This window comes from Mustela nivalis (assembly GCF_964662115.1).
Source record: "Mustela nivalis genome assembly, chromosome: 10".
Classification (NCBI taxonomy): domain Eukaryota; kingdom Metazoa; phylum Chordata; class Mammalia; order Carnivora; family Mustelidae; genus Mustela; species Mustela nivalis.
Window position 1 is genome coordinate 55,493,150 of NC_139029.1, and position 19,294 is coordinate 55,512,443.

At 33.2% G+C, this 19,294-nt stretch overlaps 1 protein-coding gene across 4 annotated transcripts in view; it reads left to right on the forward strand.

The window, feature by feature from the left end:
• LRRC7 (leucine rich repeat containing 7) overlaps positions 1-19,294 on the forward strand; it is a 708,443-nt gene that overhangs the window by 308,633 nt on the left and 380,516 nt on the right. The window contains exon 3 of one of the 4 annotated variants that reach the window (XM_082688814.1): positions 10,367-10,442. The exons of the other annotated variants lie outside the window; for them this stretch is intronic. Within the exon in view, the coding sequence (XP_082544940.1) occupies position 10,442 (1 nt within the window). The 5' untranslated portion in view covers positions 10,367-10,441. The remainder of the gene's footprint in view (positions 1-10,366; positions 10,443-19,294) is intronic. 4 annotated transcript variants of the gene reach the window in all.

The following is a 19,294-nucleotide window of genomic DNA, read 5'->3' on the forward strand; positions in this document are numbered from 1 at the left end:
CAGTCTTTTCTTTCTCTTCTTTTCTTTTTATGATTTCTATATTTTTTTTACTCTTTTGTCAAAAGAAAAATCAATCAAGGAATAATTTTCTTCTAATAAACAAATATCTATAATAGCTAGAACTTTATTTATACTTGAAAATTTAGGAAATTTTATAAGTAAACATACCTTAATAAATTTTAAGGCAAAAAAGAGAACAAAATACATTTTAGGAAGCATTTGAAAGCTATTTTGGAAATTGTAGAATTACTAAATCGAATAAATTACCATAATTTTGGTTTCAGGCAACTTTAATTTCTCTATGTCTCTATTTCCTCATCCATAGAATAGAAAATATAGTACGGCTTCATAGTGCTTCCGTTATTGTGAGTTTTAATGTTTTAAGAAGACTTTTCTGCATAGTTGGGACTATTTATGGCTATATGCAATTTTCAATTAATTTTTATTTTATGAGTTAAATTTTTTACATTTAAGTCTAGTTTCTCAGTAATTTTTTTTTAAAGCTAAATATCCAAATCTTATTCTGTATATGAATCTGGTACATTCCAACAATCACTTTAAAACTTTATTATTTAGGAGGTGCCTGGGTGGCTTGGTCAGTTAAACATCCCTTGATTTCAGCTCCTGTCATGATCTCAGGGTGGTGAGATTGAGCCCCAAGTCGGGCTTCCCAATCAGCAGGGAGTCTGTTTGAGACACTCTCTCTGCCTCTCCCTCTGCCTCTCCCCCTGTGCATAGCCATACACACCCCCTCCTCAAGTAAATAAATAATTTTTTTAAAAAACTTAATTATTTAGAATCTGTTAAATTTTAAAAATATTTTTATTTTCTTCATAAATCTAATACATTTTATCTTCTTTATCAGGTTCTTCTTTATCAGGTTCTTCAAGCCGTGATATAACAAGCAAAACTTCCCTAGGCACTTAAACCACTCTTGCAAATCTAATCTATTAAATGTATAAATATGGTATATTTCAAGTTCTTTTAGGCATCACAATACTATTGTTAACCAGCTAAATAAAATTCCCTTACCAATTTCAGATAAACCTCTGTAGGGGCAGAAAACTTTCCCTATCTTCCCTTCCATGTGCTTTGTTTGACCTAATAATTAAACTGACATAGATTAACAAAAAACAATTAATTTTGTAGACAAAAAAAAGAATAAACAAAGAAAGAATAAATTTGTGAAGAATTGACAAAGAGGTTTGGGCTTAGAGTAGTAAATTATTGAAAGGTAATAATATTTCTCTGCACTGCCTTCTCAGGCCCATAATTCCCTCTCTTTGGTGATAAAGATGCCTTCTACTCTCCTGGTACTTTTCACATGGGAGATTTGTTTCCTGTTTTCAGGGGACAAAGGCCATTTTGTATCAGTTCTTTCTGAAGTGATTTTAATTCGAAATAATCAATATGCCAAAGTGGCATATTTTGGGGTTGCTTATTCTGCTCCCCTTCACATTACAACTCATTTCTCATTTCATTCAGAATCACACATTCTTATGCCCTCATATGTCAATTTTTTTGAAAATTATAAACACATTTAATATCATTTATAAATTTTTCTTAAGTTAAACTCTAAATTATGAATGGAAAGTGGTTTTCTTCATGATCTTAATTTAAAAAATTTTTTTAAATGTTTTAATTTTTTATTAACATAAAATGTATTATTAGCCCCAGGGGTATGGGTCTTTGAATCACCAGGTTTACACACTTCACATTACTCACATAGCACATATCCTCCCCAATGTCCATGCATGATCTTAATTTTTAATTTGTAAACTTCTTCAGAATTAGAAAGACACTTATACCTACTTCTTAGACAGCTTTACCATTACAGTAGTAACGCCAAACCTTAGCATTTTCAACAGCAAAATTTATTTTTCACTATTATTACATGTTGGCTACATATTGGCTGGGGTTCTGCTCTGCATTCTCTCTGTTCCAGAATCTAGAAAGAAAATGGAGCTTACAGCTAGGGTTTGCCACAGACAGCAAATAGTACTAGTAGCAGCAGAGGCTGATATAAAACTTTCCCTTGGCTTATATTCCATTAGCCAAAGTAAGTCACATGGCCTCAGTTAACATTGGGACTGGAGCTATGATTCTCCCAAAGAAGAGGCACCTATAGGATCCTGATAGCATGGGAAAATGCTTCAAATATTTTGATCAAACGATGCTTTCTACAACATCTTTTCTCCCAAAAAAAGAAAAAAAAAAGTCATTTTATTACCTAATTATTTCTTCTTACATGAATTTTTACCCTAGTACTCAGTGGCTTCTTTACTCAATGCTAAATTCTTTTCTTGCTTTTGTCAGGCCTTACAATGATATTAAAGACCTTGTCCTGAGGCTTAAATGAGATAATGCAAATGAAAGCATCTCTACATCCTTAGCAGATACAAGTAAGGAATACATTAGGGGTTTTTTGGTGGTGGTTCTGTTATTTTTAAACTTTGTCCTTCCTGGTTCCATTTTGCTTGTATAGTTGTGGGATTTTTGTTCAGGCCCAACTATCTAAAGCAAAATCACTTACTTATGCATGGTTAAGAGGAATTTTGCTGTTTGAAAGAACTCAGTTACTTTGAGTCCAAGTTATTTGGGCTTTGGGAACAGTCTTGCATTACACCATCATTCTGATGTAAAAAATAAAATAAAATAAAAACCCGGACAAGTCACACCCTCCTCTGACTGCTCTATTTACATTCATTTAGCCTTTTACATTGGACATTTTGGAGACCAGATGGCACTGTTTTCTCATATTAAAATAGTTATTGACAATAAGCAATCTGGAAGTCCTTTTAACATACGGTTTTAAGCAACATTTCATTCATCCCATAATGCATTTGTGCACAAGTTTTTTAAGGCACAAGAATAATCTAACTAGCCAGGTTATTGAAGGAATCGGAAAGTTAGGCAGAGGAATTTAAATTTAATAATGTGGCAGATAGGAATTAATTGAGTTTTCTGAGGCAGCCAGAGAAATAGAAGCAGCTGAGGCAAATAGAAAAACAGCATGATGTCATTATCACAGTGTGGTTAGGAGTATGGGATTTTATGTCAGACCATCCTGGATTAGAACACTGTCACCAACCAATATGGCCTTTGGGTTCGCATTCACCAATAAAAGTCACACCACCTACTCCATACGGCTGTCATTAAATAATTGATTCAACAAATAGTGGGTTCCTCCTTTGTACTAGTTGTTGAACAAAACCAACTCGGTTATTGACCTCATTATGCTCAGTCTAAGAAAAAATGCGGAAATATGTAAGGAAAGAAACAAATTAATAGTAAAGAATTGTGATACAGGCTCAAGAGCAAAGGAACAAGTGACACAGAATTGGGGTTTATGTCTTCAAATTAATTGATCAGAAAAAGTCTCTTTGAAATAGTGACATTAATAAGGAATAAATAAGAAAAGGATTCTGTGGCTATTGGGGGCCCTTCCATGTCCTCTTGACCTTTAACATTCTACTGTGTGCCCATGGCATCTAAGCACAAGCATTGCTGAATCCTCTTGAGAACATTCTCTGAGCTGATGTTCAGTGCAGCCTGAATGTTAACTCCTCCAGGTGCAGCCACAGTCACTGATAGGTGGAAGTGGGAGAATAAATAACTCACCTTCCTCACCCCTCTCCTACCCCCCTGAGTTATATTCCATGTAGATAAAGGCTCAGTTGCCCAGAGTGGCAGTGGCTTCATTACTTCCTGTTTCAATTCTTTACTCTTATACTGGTGTCCCATTGGATTGCCTCCCAAATAAAGCATTTATTCTCAAATCTATGTCTTACGCAGAATCTACTGCAGAGAAAACCAACCTGAGAGAAGTATCATCTTTAACCACCCACGATGATATCCACAGTATAATATGCACTCAGTAAATGTTAGTTCTACTCTTCCCCACCCTTGCTCCCCCAAGTCAAGCATGCATGATGAGTTGTTTTAGAAAGTTATCTCTAGACTATACTACAGCTTTGGAAGTAACTAAAATCGGAGTCCTAGAGACCAGAGAGGAAGCAGACAACCACTTTAGTACTGACAAAAAGCAATAAAACCCGGACAAGCCAATGTGAAATGCCAGTGAAATGCCAGTGAAATTTAGTTACAGTGGCCTATTTATATTCTTTTGTATCCTTCACTGCACATTATATACTCTGTTGGACTATGTCATTTAATGGAATATTAAAAGAGAGTAGAAGTGCCATAAAGATACCACCAGGGAAGGAAAATTATATACACTATTACACCAATAAAAGTAGACTAAGAGATCAGCAAAATATTCTATGAAACTGGTCAGACTGCAAGGGCTCCTCCTCCTATCTGTCACACCAGACCCATAGGTAGTAGTGCTGGGGAAATATGAAAGGGTCTCTGATCTACAGCAGCACTCTCGAAGCTGCTGATAGATAGTTGACCCTTGAACAATGTGGGAATCAGGGGCACCAACCACCTTATACCCATAGAGTTAAAAATCTGCATTTGGGGCACCTGGGTGACTCAGTCGGTAAAGCTCAGGTCATGATCTCCAGGTCCTGGGATCAAGCCCCACATTGGGCTTCCTGCTCAGCAGGGAGTCTGCTTCTCTCTCTCTGAGCCCCACCCCCCCACGGCTCATTCTCTCTCTCTCTCTCTCTCTCTCTCTCTCAAATAAATAAATAAGATTTAAAAAGATCTGCATATAACTTTTGACTTTTCCAAAACATAACTACTGTAGCTTCCTATTGAATGGAATCCTCACCAATAATGTAAATATTTGATTAATACCTATTTTGTATGTCATATGTATTATATATTTTATTCTCACAATAAAATAAAAAAAGGAAAATATTACTAGAAAATCATAAGAAAGAAAACACATTTACAGTACTGTACTGTTAAAAAGCCTCATATAAATGGACCCACACAGTTTCAATCCATGTTGTTCAACAGTGCATATAATGCCTAAAATTAAAGTAAAACCAATATGCTTGCCATATAAGTACATTTTCAAGTGAAGTATTCCTTGTCCTCTCTTATAACTTGTTTTCCACTTTTAAGTTAGGCTTAAGCAGGTAATCTGAAGATTCTATTGGCTCTTGAAAATTTAAAAAAATTATTTCTTACCAGAGCATACAAGGTCTGATCTGTCACGACCTTCTGTCTTAATCTATCATTGGGTTACTCTTTTCCATGCTGATTCGGCTCAGCCATACTGGACATTATTTAGTTCCCCTGGGTACACTATGTGTCTTAGTGCCCTTTTGAATGTCGATCTTTGTTCCTCAAATTTAATTACCAGCTGTTTACATACACAAGTCTTTCTTATTCCTTAGGTGTCTGCTTACATGTTACCTTTCCTGTGAGGCCTTTCTTGACCTCCTTATCTGAGATGTATCACTTAGCTATTACTACAATAATGCTGCAAAACAGACAGCAACAAAAATCTCAATGGCCTACAGTAATGAGCATTTATGTAACCCAAGTGTCTGGGGCTTGGTTTGGAATCTGTCAAGCCAGGCTGGGCTTCCCTGGGTGGCTCTGCTGACCATTTGGTTTTGTTCATGTATGGAGGTCAGATGGAAGTCAGCTGATCTATGATGCCTCTGCTGTAATAACTCTGCTCTGATCTCTCATTTTACTCCTAGAACCAGTGGGCTAATCTGGACATGTTCAATCCATAGTTCTTAAATATGGCAGGGCTCTAATTGTATGGTCAGAAACACACAGACCTTTTAAGGTCTAGGATCAGAACTGGTTCCATTACTTGGCCCCTGTTCTGTTGGCCAGAGCAAGTCACAGAGCCAAAGGCAACATCAGTGGTATATGCCTCCCATAGAAATGCTGGGGTGGTGGTGGGGACACTTCTGAATATTTATGATCCAATATACTGCAAAAGGTCTCCTTTGTTATTATGATTCAAAATACTCAGTTTATTGCTTTCCAAGCAATTTTGTTTTTTGTCTTCAATTATGTGTCTTTCTCACCCATGAAATTTTATATTAGACAAGACAGAAAGAATAGACTAGATGGCAATAACAAATTAAACCTCAAACGTAAGCAGTTCCATACTGTCTATTCCTTCCCCTCCTTGGAAAGTTTAAGGGATTTGGAGAGGGGAGTAAATATAAAAAGAACACAAAAGGCTTATAGTGATTCATGAAGCTCTGCCATTTTTTCTGTCTTTTTACCAGACTTTAAAGTAAAATATGTGCATGGAAGAAACTTAAAGAATCCTGATTTTGTCAATGAAATTCAATTAAAATTGAATAAAATGTATAAAATCCTTAGGGCATCTAAGGCACTGACTGATCGCTGATTCAGAAGGCTTCCCAAACTTACACAGTGTGCTGACCGCTCCCCCACCCTGGTTCCTGTAGTAAAATGTGCACACTTCTGTCATAGCCTGTCTCAGATCATGCTTAAATCTGCTTTCGATCTCTGCCCTTCAGTGATAAGCTCTTTTGGAGTCTATTCATAATTTATTTGAGAGGCTATACAGGCAGCACCTGGAAAGCCTTAGTCTCATATTGGGAATTCTGTTTTGCTCTCTAGTTTCTGAAACATCTTCATATCTTGACTTTCAAGCTGTCTTTAAAGCCAGATGATTTATATTGCCACTACTAAGACATCCTTTGCTCTACTCAGATCTCACAAATCCAGTGTTGGGTGTATAGTCTCACATTTTCTGGAAAGCCCTCCCACTCTAATTCTTATAGATCAATACCTGTAGGATGTGACAACAAATTCTAATGCATTTTCTGAAGATACTGGTGACCTTCAAAATATCCTCACTTGTGCTGTGAAGTGTGTAAACCTGGTGATTCACAGACCTGTACCCCTGGGGATAAAAATATATGTTTATAAAAAATAAAAAATTAAAAAAAATATATATGTTTATAAAAAAATAAAAAATTAAAAAATATATATATATATCCTCACTTGCTAAGGATGGCTCTGGTGAAATTCCCCCTAAAATAATGAAGAGACTATGGCTATTTAAAATTTCTTTCAACCTTGTAATTCAACCTAAATACGTTCCCTGTTGTAATTCTTCCCTGGATTAATATTACCAAGTTTCTTTGATATGCAGCACCTATACTTCATTAGCTCTGAGAATATTATTGGCATTAAATAGTCCATGACTATTAGTAATCACATCACAGAAACACTATTTCAGAGCCTTCCTGACATTTCAAGCCCTTTAAATGTTTCATTTATTCAGTCGTAGTGGGAAACTTAAGTCTAAAATTTTAGTGTTATCAGGAATACACACTGTGCCCTTTGGATGTGAAAGGTTAATTTTAATGAACATTTAAACACATTAGACAATCTCATTTAAATATAATTGAAATTTAAAGCTTGGAGTTGTGGTGCTTGGCATCCGAATCTGGCTTATTTATTGTGTTGTCATAGCCCAAATGCTGTATTAACACTTGTTAAATATTAGAGCATCTACAGAGTGACAGACACGGGTTAGAAGCCTGATGGAACAAGGACTTGCCCCTCGGGAGGCCATGTTTTAAGTAGTAATTTATACTTTAAGGACTGTTGATGTGCACTTTCTACTTTTGAGTAGCAGATAGAAGAGTCAGGTCAAGCTAGGATTAAATGCAGCTCAGGCCATCAAAAGATATGGAAAGTTTGGGAAGAAAAGGGTTGTAATAGGAGCTCTAGATAGTGAGAATTAACATCTATTTAATTCATAACATGATTTTTTTTGGTCATCATTTACATACAGTTTAGGTACCAAGTGAGGAGGTAATATTTCAAGACTTTTGACTAAAAAAACTGGAAACCAGAAATACCATAAAATAAGTGTAGCCCAAAGCAAGAAAACTTTCAAAAGACTTACACACAATGCTTCTATATATAAGTTCTCCCACTAAGGCTTTTAAAATGGACTTTAACTTGGGGCCTTAGGCACTTAGCCAAGCTTATCCTGGACCAAAAGTCACAGTGATAATGCTGGAAAAAAACTCTTGAAAATTATTTTTCTTTTAAGCATCTTATTTTAAGTTATTAAGTAAAAGGTTATCTTCAAGGCTGCTATGCTGATCTCTGTTACAGCGAAATGGTTTTACTCCTCTTCAACACTGGCCTTAAAAATGTGGTCTTACCTGTAAATATGTACATTAGGTCTCTTGTAAAAGATAAATAAACTGTGTTTAAAAGAGTGTGTGTCCTCCTAACATTATTTCTCTTCCCTGATGAGTGTTTGTCCACTAGCCAAGACAAGGCCCAATTCCAGTGATTTGCAAATAATAAAAGCAAGTCTATTCATTCTTCAAATAATATAACTATACTTCATACTATAATAATATAATTATAATATACTAATATATCTATTAAAATAGTATAATACAGTATACTATACATAGTATAATATCATATAGTGTAATAATATAACTACAATAATAATATTAATACTTCAGACATATTGCTTTCATTTAACAAAGTAGCAACGAGAACAGAAAACAAGAATATAATAATTTACTTTTAAGTATATATCACTTTTTAGGGCAGTGGAATAATACATGTTAGGCTTATAATTTTACTTGTTACAGTAAAACAAAATAAGAGCTAAGATGTTCTCCTAAGAAGTGTACTTAGCTGTTAAGAACTTATTTTATGGGCGCCTGCCCTTGGCTGGGTCTTGGGATCAAGCCCCACATTGGGCTTCCTGCTCAGCAGGGAATCTGCTTCTCCCTCTCTCTCCCCATTGTCTCCCTGCTTGTGCTTTCTTGCTCTTTCTGTCAAATAAATAAAGAAAATCTTACAAAAAAGAACTTATTTTATATTGTTTTTTTAAAGACTATTTATGAGACACTTAAGGTTAATATTATTGCCACTTTACAGGTAAAGAAGTTAGAATAGATGATTCCAGTTTTCTCATCTAGACTCTAGATTATATTAAATGGTATTTAACCAGACTGTATTTTTGTATTTCTATGAAATTCAGGATAATATATCAGGCTGTAAGCATTTCATTATGTAACCTGTAATTTTGATATGTAAATCATTTTTAGTTTTAGTATAAAAGTTAAAAGACAAAGGTATTAAGACTAACTATAAAATTATTAATTCCTATTTCATTTTAATAATGCATTTGTAATCAGAAAATTACTTCTGCCTAAACATGTGGTTTGCTAAGCTTTTCTTAAGATTGTGCATTTTATACAAGTAAATAATTGCATCAATTAAATAAACATAATCTCCAGCATAGTAACTGTAATTTATGTATTTTCAATTCAGTTTTTATTTTCCAAAGTATCCTTTAGAGTCCTAATTTCAAGAAAAGATTTTTTTTTTTTTTTTTAGTGTTACTATGTACATTTGGCTTTATTAAGCAGACTCTGAATATTTTCTTGGTCCTTTCATTCCCCTTTTAAAAATTCTTTTTAGGAAATAGCACTAAATAATATTGATAAAGCTTTCCTGTATGATTTCTAAAAAACACACTAGGCTCAGCCTGACTCTATGTATCATCTAGATACTTCTCTCTGTTCCACTGATAAATGGATGTTTCCTATCGTCCTAACTTAGAGATTTAATAATTATACTGAGATTCTTGGGTTTTATAAATATAAAGACTTTACATTAAGTATTCAAACAAATAACTTCAAGATGCCATTTTCTTCTTTATCCCCCATGTCAATCATGGGTTGTAATGTTACAGAGTACAAACTACAATATTAAATAAATGTGCATATCTGCATTAATCTTACTATAGTCACTTTTTAAAAATAAATTTTATTATTACAAATGCAAATGGATATTTTAGGCTCAGTTATTTTAATTGTAATATATTGAACACATTTAGCTATGAATACACACGTACATTTTAAATGCCAGTGTCAAAGCACTTTGTTTTAATGATCACTGGGGATTACCAAATCAAGATTTAAGGTGTAATAGTGAGAGCATAAATTTTATTCATTCAGAATAATTAGAGGAAAGGCAAATCAGACCTGTAAGAATCTAAATTATGAAATATTTTAAAAGAAATTCTGTTTTATAATTTTTAAGAACAAGGGAAAATAATATTTCACATTTATTATTCAGTTATTAGGAATAAAAGAGGCAAGGAGGAAAATCACTATGCAAAAAATTTTCCTTGCAGATACTGAATTGTTTTTAGAAGGAATGTTGGACAATAATATCACCCTTCTTTTTCACATTGAGTTTATATATTCACAGCTCAAATATTTAAAATGGTAGTGTTTGTGGAATTATTCTGATTAGGATGTATAACCTGACAATCAGAACTACATTTGATTAAGCTCTTCACATTCCATTCTTGCTTACTATGTTCATTTAGATGCATTTGTCAATTTATAAGTACAGTTAATTAAAATTTTTTAAATTTTCTTTTTTTTTTTTTTTAAAGGAGCCCGCTACATGAAAAAAATGCAAGTCAAAGTGGTCACAACCTAGAAGTCTGCAGAGACAGGAATAACTAGCAAGTAGATACTATGTTATTTTACTATGCTTAAGTATATAGAATTCAGTAGTGTTCTGGGAATTTTACTATATAATTACAAAATAGTCTGGTAATCTTAAATTCATATTTAGTACTATTTGTGTTAACTATATCGCATCACAAAAATAGGAAGAAAAATGGTGACTATGGATTTCAGGAAACTAATATTCTGTCAATAATAGTGAAATGATTTTGGTCAGAAAGATGAGTTTAAATATTGTATGTTTTCTAGGACTTATACTTAGAGACCTAATTCAACAATATATTCCTTTCTAAAAAGAGTAAGAATCTCCCTATACCTGGTAACACAGTAAACCACTGTAAAAATGTGTTAATTCCTCTCATAAACCATTAATAGGAATTATATTATAATCATGCTTTTAAGAAATAGAATGAAATTACATTCACTTTTGAAGGTTACATTTCAAAATTTCAAGGCGATATCAAATGAAATCCAGACATTAAGCAGGAACTTTCCATTCATCAGTACTCACTGACATTTTCAAGAAATGAAACAGGAGGGTCAATGATAAGAACATGTAATGTTTGGGTGAATGGATTTTAAAAAAAGATGGAAGAATGAGAGAAAGGTAAATAAGATTGTTTGAATGGCAAGAAGAATCTTTGAAAATCTCATTGTTCAGTATTAAAGTGTTTAGAGTTGATTCTTTGTCCTCAAATGTAACTTGGAGATTGTAACAGAGTCAGAAAATGTTCTGCAAAGAAAAATCTATATGGAACGATGGCAGTATCCACAATCAAAATATTTTAGAAATTATACATATCTTCATATTTAAAATCTTATTGTAGTAGAAATTTCTATGATTATACACATTGTTTAAAATTGTGTTTCAGCTGCTTAACAGTAAAGATTCCTAAAGAACTTTATAAGCCAAATGTAGTTTCTTCCCTTTTTTTTTAAGGCTTTATAAATGGCAAGTCATGGATGAAAAACACCTCACATACAAACTGTACCAAACGTTTATACATTTGGAATCACACACTTTAATAAGAATGCCAAACAATAACTCAATAAAACTCAGATAAAAAGTATGAATGAAAGCCTAATGAATCTGGTTTATAAATTTAGACTTTTTATCTTGGGATGTCACACAGTGATACACAAGCTTATACTTTAAGGTGAAAGAATTTTGGAATTCAAAATTCAGACTTTTTAAAAATAGTTTAGTTGGCCTGTCCTGTATTAAAGGAGAGAAAAATCTAAAAATGTCTTTAGAAACACCTTGGTAAGAATCAGCATCAGCATCAGTTTTAGCTCAGAAGGAAATGAAGATCATAATTATTGTATGGTATGTATTGAAAGGTACTGAAAAAGTTAAAAGAATAATTATTTTAAAAAGGAAAAACATCTGGAAGGCTGTTGAGAGAGTCTGGTGGTGGGAGCCCCGGAGACTGATGCTTGCAGTCATGCAACTGGGAAATTGAGGACTCAAACTAAAGTGATGGCAGTAAGAATAGGACTGTGATTTGAATCCAACACCCTGTGCTCGCTTCGGCAGCACATGTACTGAAACCAACACCCTCTTTGCTGGATTCTACAGGAACTTTGGATGAGTAGTGGCCCCATTATTTGAGATCTGGAACATTAAGAGAAGAGCAGCTAACTTTAAGTCGATGATGTGAAAATAGTAACTTTAGTTTGGAATATGAAGTTTAGGTGCCTTGGGGATAGCAAAAGGTTGAGGATAGCAGAGTTGGTGGAAATACAGAACTTGGAGGTAGGACTAGAAGATTTCTCTGAACAGACATAGTGGTTGAGGCCACCAGGATTACACCAGGCAGAAAACACGTACAGAATGGAAGGGGAATATTACCATAGGTACAATTCCTAGAACCAATATTCAATCATCAAAATTCTGTTTAGAGAATGAGAAATCCACCACAAAAACTAAGCAATAGTCAGCAGTAAAAGGAAAACTGGCTTCCAGTATTTCGGTTTTTTCTTGTTTTTTTTAAAGAAACTAAAGAAGTAGGAAGATTCCTAAAGGTTGGCTCTGTGAAATGCTGCTGGAAAGCCTGAGAGGAGGATGACCGAAGGAGAAAAAGCTTTTAGATATCTCAGTCAGTCATGGGGAGCCCTGATGGAGATAATTCAACTTTACAGGCCAAATGAATTTGTGATTCCTTTTTCATATGGTTCCTTTTTGCTTTACCTTATCTTCTCATATATCAATCCAATAATAGAATTGTTTTTCAGATTATCTTTCATAGTTTCGTATTTTTAACTCAGCTTTACTTATTCTCAGAATATCATTATAACTCCCCAAAACTTCCCCTAATTTGAATAACTAATTCAATTTAATGTATCTTGGCTAAGGAAATTTTTATTACTGGGTAATCCTATCACATATATATGGCCTATTACCATTTCAGGCAGTAATCTCATAAATGATTTCTCATAGTAGGTTGACAAATACTTTATTTGCCTCTGTTGGGAGAAACCCAGTCCTCCTATGTTCCTTCTTTGCTTTCACATGGCTACCATACGAACAATTCTGACACCAGTCTGTCTTTTCATTTCTTCTTATGTGTCTATGTTTCCATTAGGGAATACATTATCTCATGCCTGAAGGACTCTCTCTTTTGCATTTCATTTAGTGCCAATGTGCTAGAAATCAATTTTCTCAGTTTTTATTTCTCTGAAACTTTTTATTTCATCTTTGTTTCTGAACATTATTTTTTACTGGTCATAGAATTTTATTCAGTGGTTCAGAGGTTATCATTCCATTGTGTTGTAGCTCCATTCTTTGCGTTGGGAGGAAAGTCATCAGTCTTATGGGTGCTACTTTGATGATTGTTTTGTTGTTTAAAAGATTTTAAAAAAATTTAAAAATTGATTTTAAATGATGGTAAAATGCACGTAACATAAAATTTACCATCCTAACCATTTTTAAGGGGACAGTTTAGTGTTATTCAGTACATTCACTTTGTTGTGCAATCATCACCACCAACCATCGCCATAACTCTTTACATGTTGCAAAACTGAACCTCTGTGTCCATTAAGCAGTTAACTCCCCATTCTCCTTCCCTTCTCCTACCCCTGGAAACCTTCTACTTTCTGTCTTTCTGAATCTGACTACTCTGGAGTAGACTAAATGGAATCAAATAATATAGTATTTGTACTTTTGTGAAAGGCTTATAATGTCCTTCAGTTTTGTCCATGATGTAGCTAGTGTCAGAATTCTCTTCCTTTTAAGGTGGAATAATATCCCATTCTATGTAGTACATATTAATTATCCATTCATTTGTTGATGAGCACTGGGGTTGTTTCCATTTTTTGTCTATTACAAATGAACATAGGTGTACATACATCTCTTCAAATCCCAGCTTTCAGTTCTTCTGGTTATATATATGGAAGTGGAATTTTTGAATTATATGATAATTCTGTTTTTAGTTTTCTGAGGGATTGCCTTATTGTTTTCCATAGTGGCTACACCATTTTAAATTTCCACCAATGATACAAAAGCAAGCTAATTTTTCCACATCCCACACCTATTTGTGCGTATGTGTGTGTGTGTGTGTGTGTGTGTGTTTGATCGTCCCCATTTTAATGGATATGAAATGGTATCTCATTGTGGTTTTGATTTCCATTTATCTAGTGATGAGTGCTTGAACATCTTTCATGTGCCTATTCCCCTGCATATATCTTCTTTAGATAAATGTTTATTCAAATCATTTTCCTAATTTTTAATTGAGCTGTTTTTTATTGTTGTTTATAGCCTTTTAAGATTATCTCTTCATTTTTTATTTTCACCACTTTGTGATACATCTAGGTGTGGTTTTCTTTCCAGTTGTTTTCCCATAGTTTGCAAATTTTCCTGAATATCTGAGTTAGAGCTTTCATCAGTTTTGGTATATTCTTAGCCATCATCTTTGCAAGTACTGTTTGAATCCCATTCTTTCTCCCTTCTTTCTGGAACTTCAGCTACATAGATCTTTTCACTGTGCACACATTTTTCTTATACTCTATTCTTTATATTCTTTTTCTTTTTACTTTAATTGGATATTCTCTATTGACCTGTCTTCCAGTTCACTACCCAATTTCTAATATGATTTTAAATTTATTTATTGAATTCTGAATTTTAGATACTACATTTTTTATTATAGAACAACTATTTGGTCCTTTTTTATAAATTCTAATTATCTGGTAAAATTCTATTTATTTTCATCCAATCTATCTTGTCCACATTTTCCACTATTTTCTTGAACATATCAATCATAGTTATTCTAAAATTCTTTTCTTTAGCACTTTGATTACCTACACATCTATTCTTAGTGTCTGTTTATTCACTCATATTTTGGTCATTTTGAATCTCTTTAAGTAATGTTTTACTAAATGCCAGACATGGAATATGCAAAATTTTAGAGTCTTATACTCTATTCTTTATATTCTTTTTCTTTTTACTTTAATTGGATATTCTCTATTGACCTGTCTTCCAGTTCACTACCCAATTTCTAATATGATTTTAAATTTATTTATTGAATTCTGAATTTTAGATACTACATTTTTTATTATAGAACAACTATTTGGTCCTTATTTTCCTTCTTGGCAAGGAAAATAGAAAAATATTCCACCTAATTTTTTCAGGGATTAAGATGAGTAGAGTTTGGGTTTTCAGTCTATCTCTGGTTGTTTTATGTTTCTAATATGTAGCCCACTAAGATTTTCAACTGAAATGTCAGTGTGTTTACTATGATTCTTCCCCCTCATGAATTTATTGATAAGGCAGGACATTTTACTCTGTGTTTCAGAGGTTTTTATCTAGAATTCTAGTTTTCTGTGCCATAATGCACTAAAATACACCAAATGATTCAAAGGAAGGATCAGCTGTACATTTAAGTTTCCTCAATTCTCCAGTGTTTACTATAGGATCTCCAGAACACCCAATCCTGTTATTTGTTTTTCTCCAACTGTGGCCCTCTGATCAAACTTAACCCAGATTTTCAGACTCTTATTTTCTGTCATAAAATTGACAAATGTTTCTAGAGAAAGGATCTTTTGATGCTCAGCTCACTTCTCTTTGGTTCTCCTCACTCTGAAAACTTAGCCCAACTAGTTTTATAGTTTCTTTCGCTCTAATGTTTCAAAGCAGATGTTAAATTTATATGGCTTTTCCAGCTTTTATCTGTAGAAACAGTGATGCTGCCAAAAAACTTTTTGTATATTGTTTTTGTGTACAATGGAAACTTCTACATGTCAACTATCATAGACTAATGTATTTTTTTTCTTTTCATTTCTTCCACTTTTTTCTCTTAGAATTCTTCCTAAAGTAGACTTTATTTTTTAGAGCAGTTTTAGATTTGTAGCAAAATTAAGCAGAAAGTAAAGAAAATTCCCATATTTCACCTGACCCCACACAAGCATAATCTCCCACACCATCAACATCCCTCACCAGAGTGGTACATTTGTTAAAAGCAGTGTTGACATATTATTATCATCCAAAGTTCATAGTTTACATTAGCCTTTACTCTTGATGTACATTCTATAGGTCTAGATATACGTATAATGACATTCATTATTATAGTATCATACAGAATAGTTTCACTATCCTAAAACTCCTTTGTCTTCCATGCCTGCTAATTCCTGACAACTACTGACCTTTTTACTATCTCTGTAGTTTTGTCTTTTCTAGAATGTCATGTAGTTGAAATCAAAAAGTATGTAGCCTTTTCAGACTGGTTTCTTTCACTTAATAATATACATTTAAATTTCCTCCCTGTCTCTTTATGGTTTGATAGCTTATTTTCTTATAATGCTGAGTAATATTTCCTTGTACAGACATATTATAGTTTATTTATCCATTTATAATGCATTCTTTTTTAAAAAAGATTTTATTTATTTATTTGAGAGAGAGAGAGAGATTGAGAGAGCACAGAGGGAGAGTATGAAGGAGAAGCAGACTCCCTGCTGAGCAGGGCTCCCGATGTGGGGGTTGATCCCAAGACTCTGAGTTCATGACCTGAGCTGACTCTTAACTGACTGATCCACCCAGGTGCCCCTATACTGTATTCTTTTTAACGGTTTTATTAGATCTATAATATCTGGATAAGTTTTATTAAACAATCCCCACTTAGAGATGATTTACTCTATTTACAATTTTCACCTCTTAATATAATGGTGTATGAGTTAACTTGAATATCCTCATTTATTTACTTGTATTTCCAAAAGGATACATACTCAAGGGTGCCTCTGGGTGACTCAGTCAGTTAAGCACCTGACTTTTGATTTAACCTCAGGTCATGATTTCAGTGTAGTGGGGTTGAGCCCCGTGTTGGGCTCCATGCTCAGCAAGTAGTCTGCTTAAAATTCTCTTTCCTCCCTCTCCATATATCCCTCTCCCTGCTCACATGCTCTCTCTATAAAATAAATAAACAAATCTTAAAAAAAATAAATTAAAAAATTCCCAAAAGGATACATAACAGATATAAGCTTGCTGGGATATAAATACACTTCATATGTGCAAATTTATATATAATGTGTATTATATATATAATTTTTAAATCATGTTATTTTCATATAGTATGTAATTTTAAAATCATTTTATTGTGATAAATATACATAATATAAAATGTACCATGTTAAGTATACAGTTCACTGACATTAAGTACATTAGCATTGTTATACACAAAAAATAATCAATATTAATATATGACATTATATAGTTAAAAAGTCAAAAGCTTCTAAATGATATAAATTGAAAAAAGTTTCTTCCAACTCTACCCACAACCAATCAGTTTCCCTCTCTAGAAGGAGGTAACTGGTATTACAATTACATAAATTCTCAGAGATATTTTCCCAGTATATATATGTACACACCCATACATTTTTTTTCTTTTCTTTTTTAGATAATAACCTATTTGGGAACTGTTTAATACCTTTTTTCTCACCTGGTAGAAAATATTGGATATAATTTCATATCTGTTTGTAAGGAACTTTCCTATTTTATTTTCATTTTCTGTAAACTCCTTAATAGCCTATTTGTATGGATTTATATCACTTTTAGTCTTTTGCTATCACAAACAATGTTACTCTAAATGACCATAAGCATAGATTGGTTTGCATCTATGCAAGCATATCATAAGCCAAGTAGAAATGCTATATACACTGTTATGCCTTTTGTAATTTTGGTAGAATTTGTAAAATTGCCCTGCATAGAGCTTGTCCCAATTTTTACATTATCCATAATGTGATGCATATGACTTTCTAAAATTAATAGGTGACTTTTGTACTCAAAAACTATTATGATTGAGATTGCCACAGGTATGTAAATATCCATTCCCCACATTGCCACCCAGAAATAAGTTTCAGTCCCTCTTTCCTTATTTTTCTCATTCTGCTGGATATAAACTCAGTTTGCATTTTACTGGCTACTAGTGAGATTAAGCATTGTTTCATATGGATATTAGTCACATACTCTTCTGTAATTTACATATTGATTTATTTCTTTTTGCCCACCTTTTTTTGTGTTGGATTTTTCTTGAAACTTTGTAACTGATCTTTCTATAGCACAAAAACCAGCCTTTTTTCTCTTAAATATATTGCAAATATTTTCCTCACTTTTAAAATCTGATTTTGTTTATGTGAATTTTTGTCATTTTTTTAGGGTGAGGGAAAACACACATTTTCTTTTGTAGTGGAATTAACTCATTTTTGCTGGAACTCTTCCACATATAATTTATATTGGTATTTAGTTCTCTAGAAGCAGTGGGTAGTTTTTATAGGAAGTTTTTACAGGAAGTCTATCTTCTGGAATTATTTTTTTATTTTAATCTTAATTCACTTGTGATTATGAAAGAGTTTTTACAATTATGGAACATTTTATCTAATGTGGAATACAAGATCATTTCATACTTTTTTGTAGCTATCTGAAAATGTTATTTTCTAGATAAGAGATGTCAATAAATGAAAGGTGGTAAACCTCATCTGAGACTTAGTGGGTTAAGAGAAAAAAGTATCACAAAATGCCAAGAAAGGGGGAAGAATATTGGTGTGTTTCAATTTTTCTGATGCTAAATAAGTTGTTAAAAGTCTTTTTGGGTTATCACTTACTTATCTCCATGTTTTATTGGCTAGTTCTCATAAATTATTAGGGAGGTTACTGGGAAATTAAAGCTTTTCCTTTTGTCACTATCTTATGCATTATTTAGAGACCCCTATTCTTTAAAGTTACAGTGTTAGATAGGCACGAAGGGTAGCAGAGATGTATATGTCATAACAGCTGCAGAATCTAGTGGTTAAAGTGCATGTTCTGGAGTTCAATCTTCTAGTTTAAAGTCCAGAACCACTGTTCAAGGCTGTATGAAGTAGAGCACATTCCTTAACTTCTCGTTGCCTCCATTTGCTCATCTGTAAAATGGATGATAACTGTACTTGCCTCATAAGATTGTCTAGGTGTTGTGAGTGAAGCAGCAAAAAATGACAAAACTCATGCCATATAAATGAAGTGATTGATCGCTTCAAATAAAATACAAATTTGAGAACAGTACAAGAAATGGATTGGCTTAAGAAACAACAGGACACATGGCACATAGTAAGCACATCAGATCCTGATACTAAAAAAAGAGACAAAAGAAACCGACTTACAAATAGAGAACAAACATGTTTCCAGAGGGAAGGTGGGTGAGAGGATGGGTAAAATAGGTGAAGGAGATTGCATATACTTACTGTGATAAGCACTGAGTACCATATAGAATTATTGAGTATTTATGTTGTACACCTGAAACTAGTATAACATTGTATATTAATTATAGTTGAATTAAAAATTTTTTAAAATCAATTAAAATCAATCAATAAATTAATTACTTTAGGGTCAA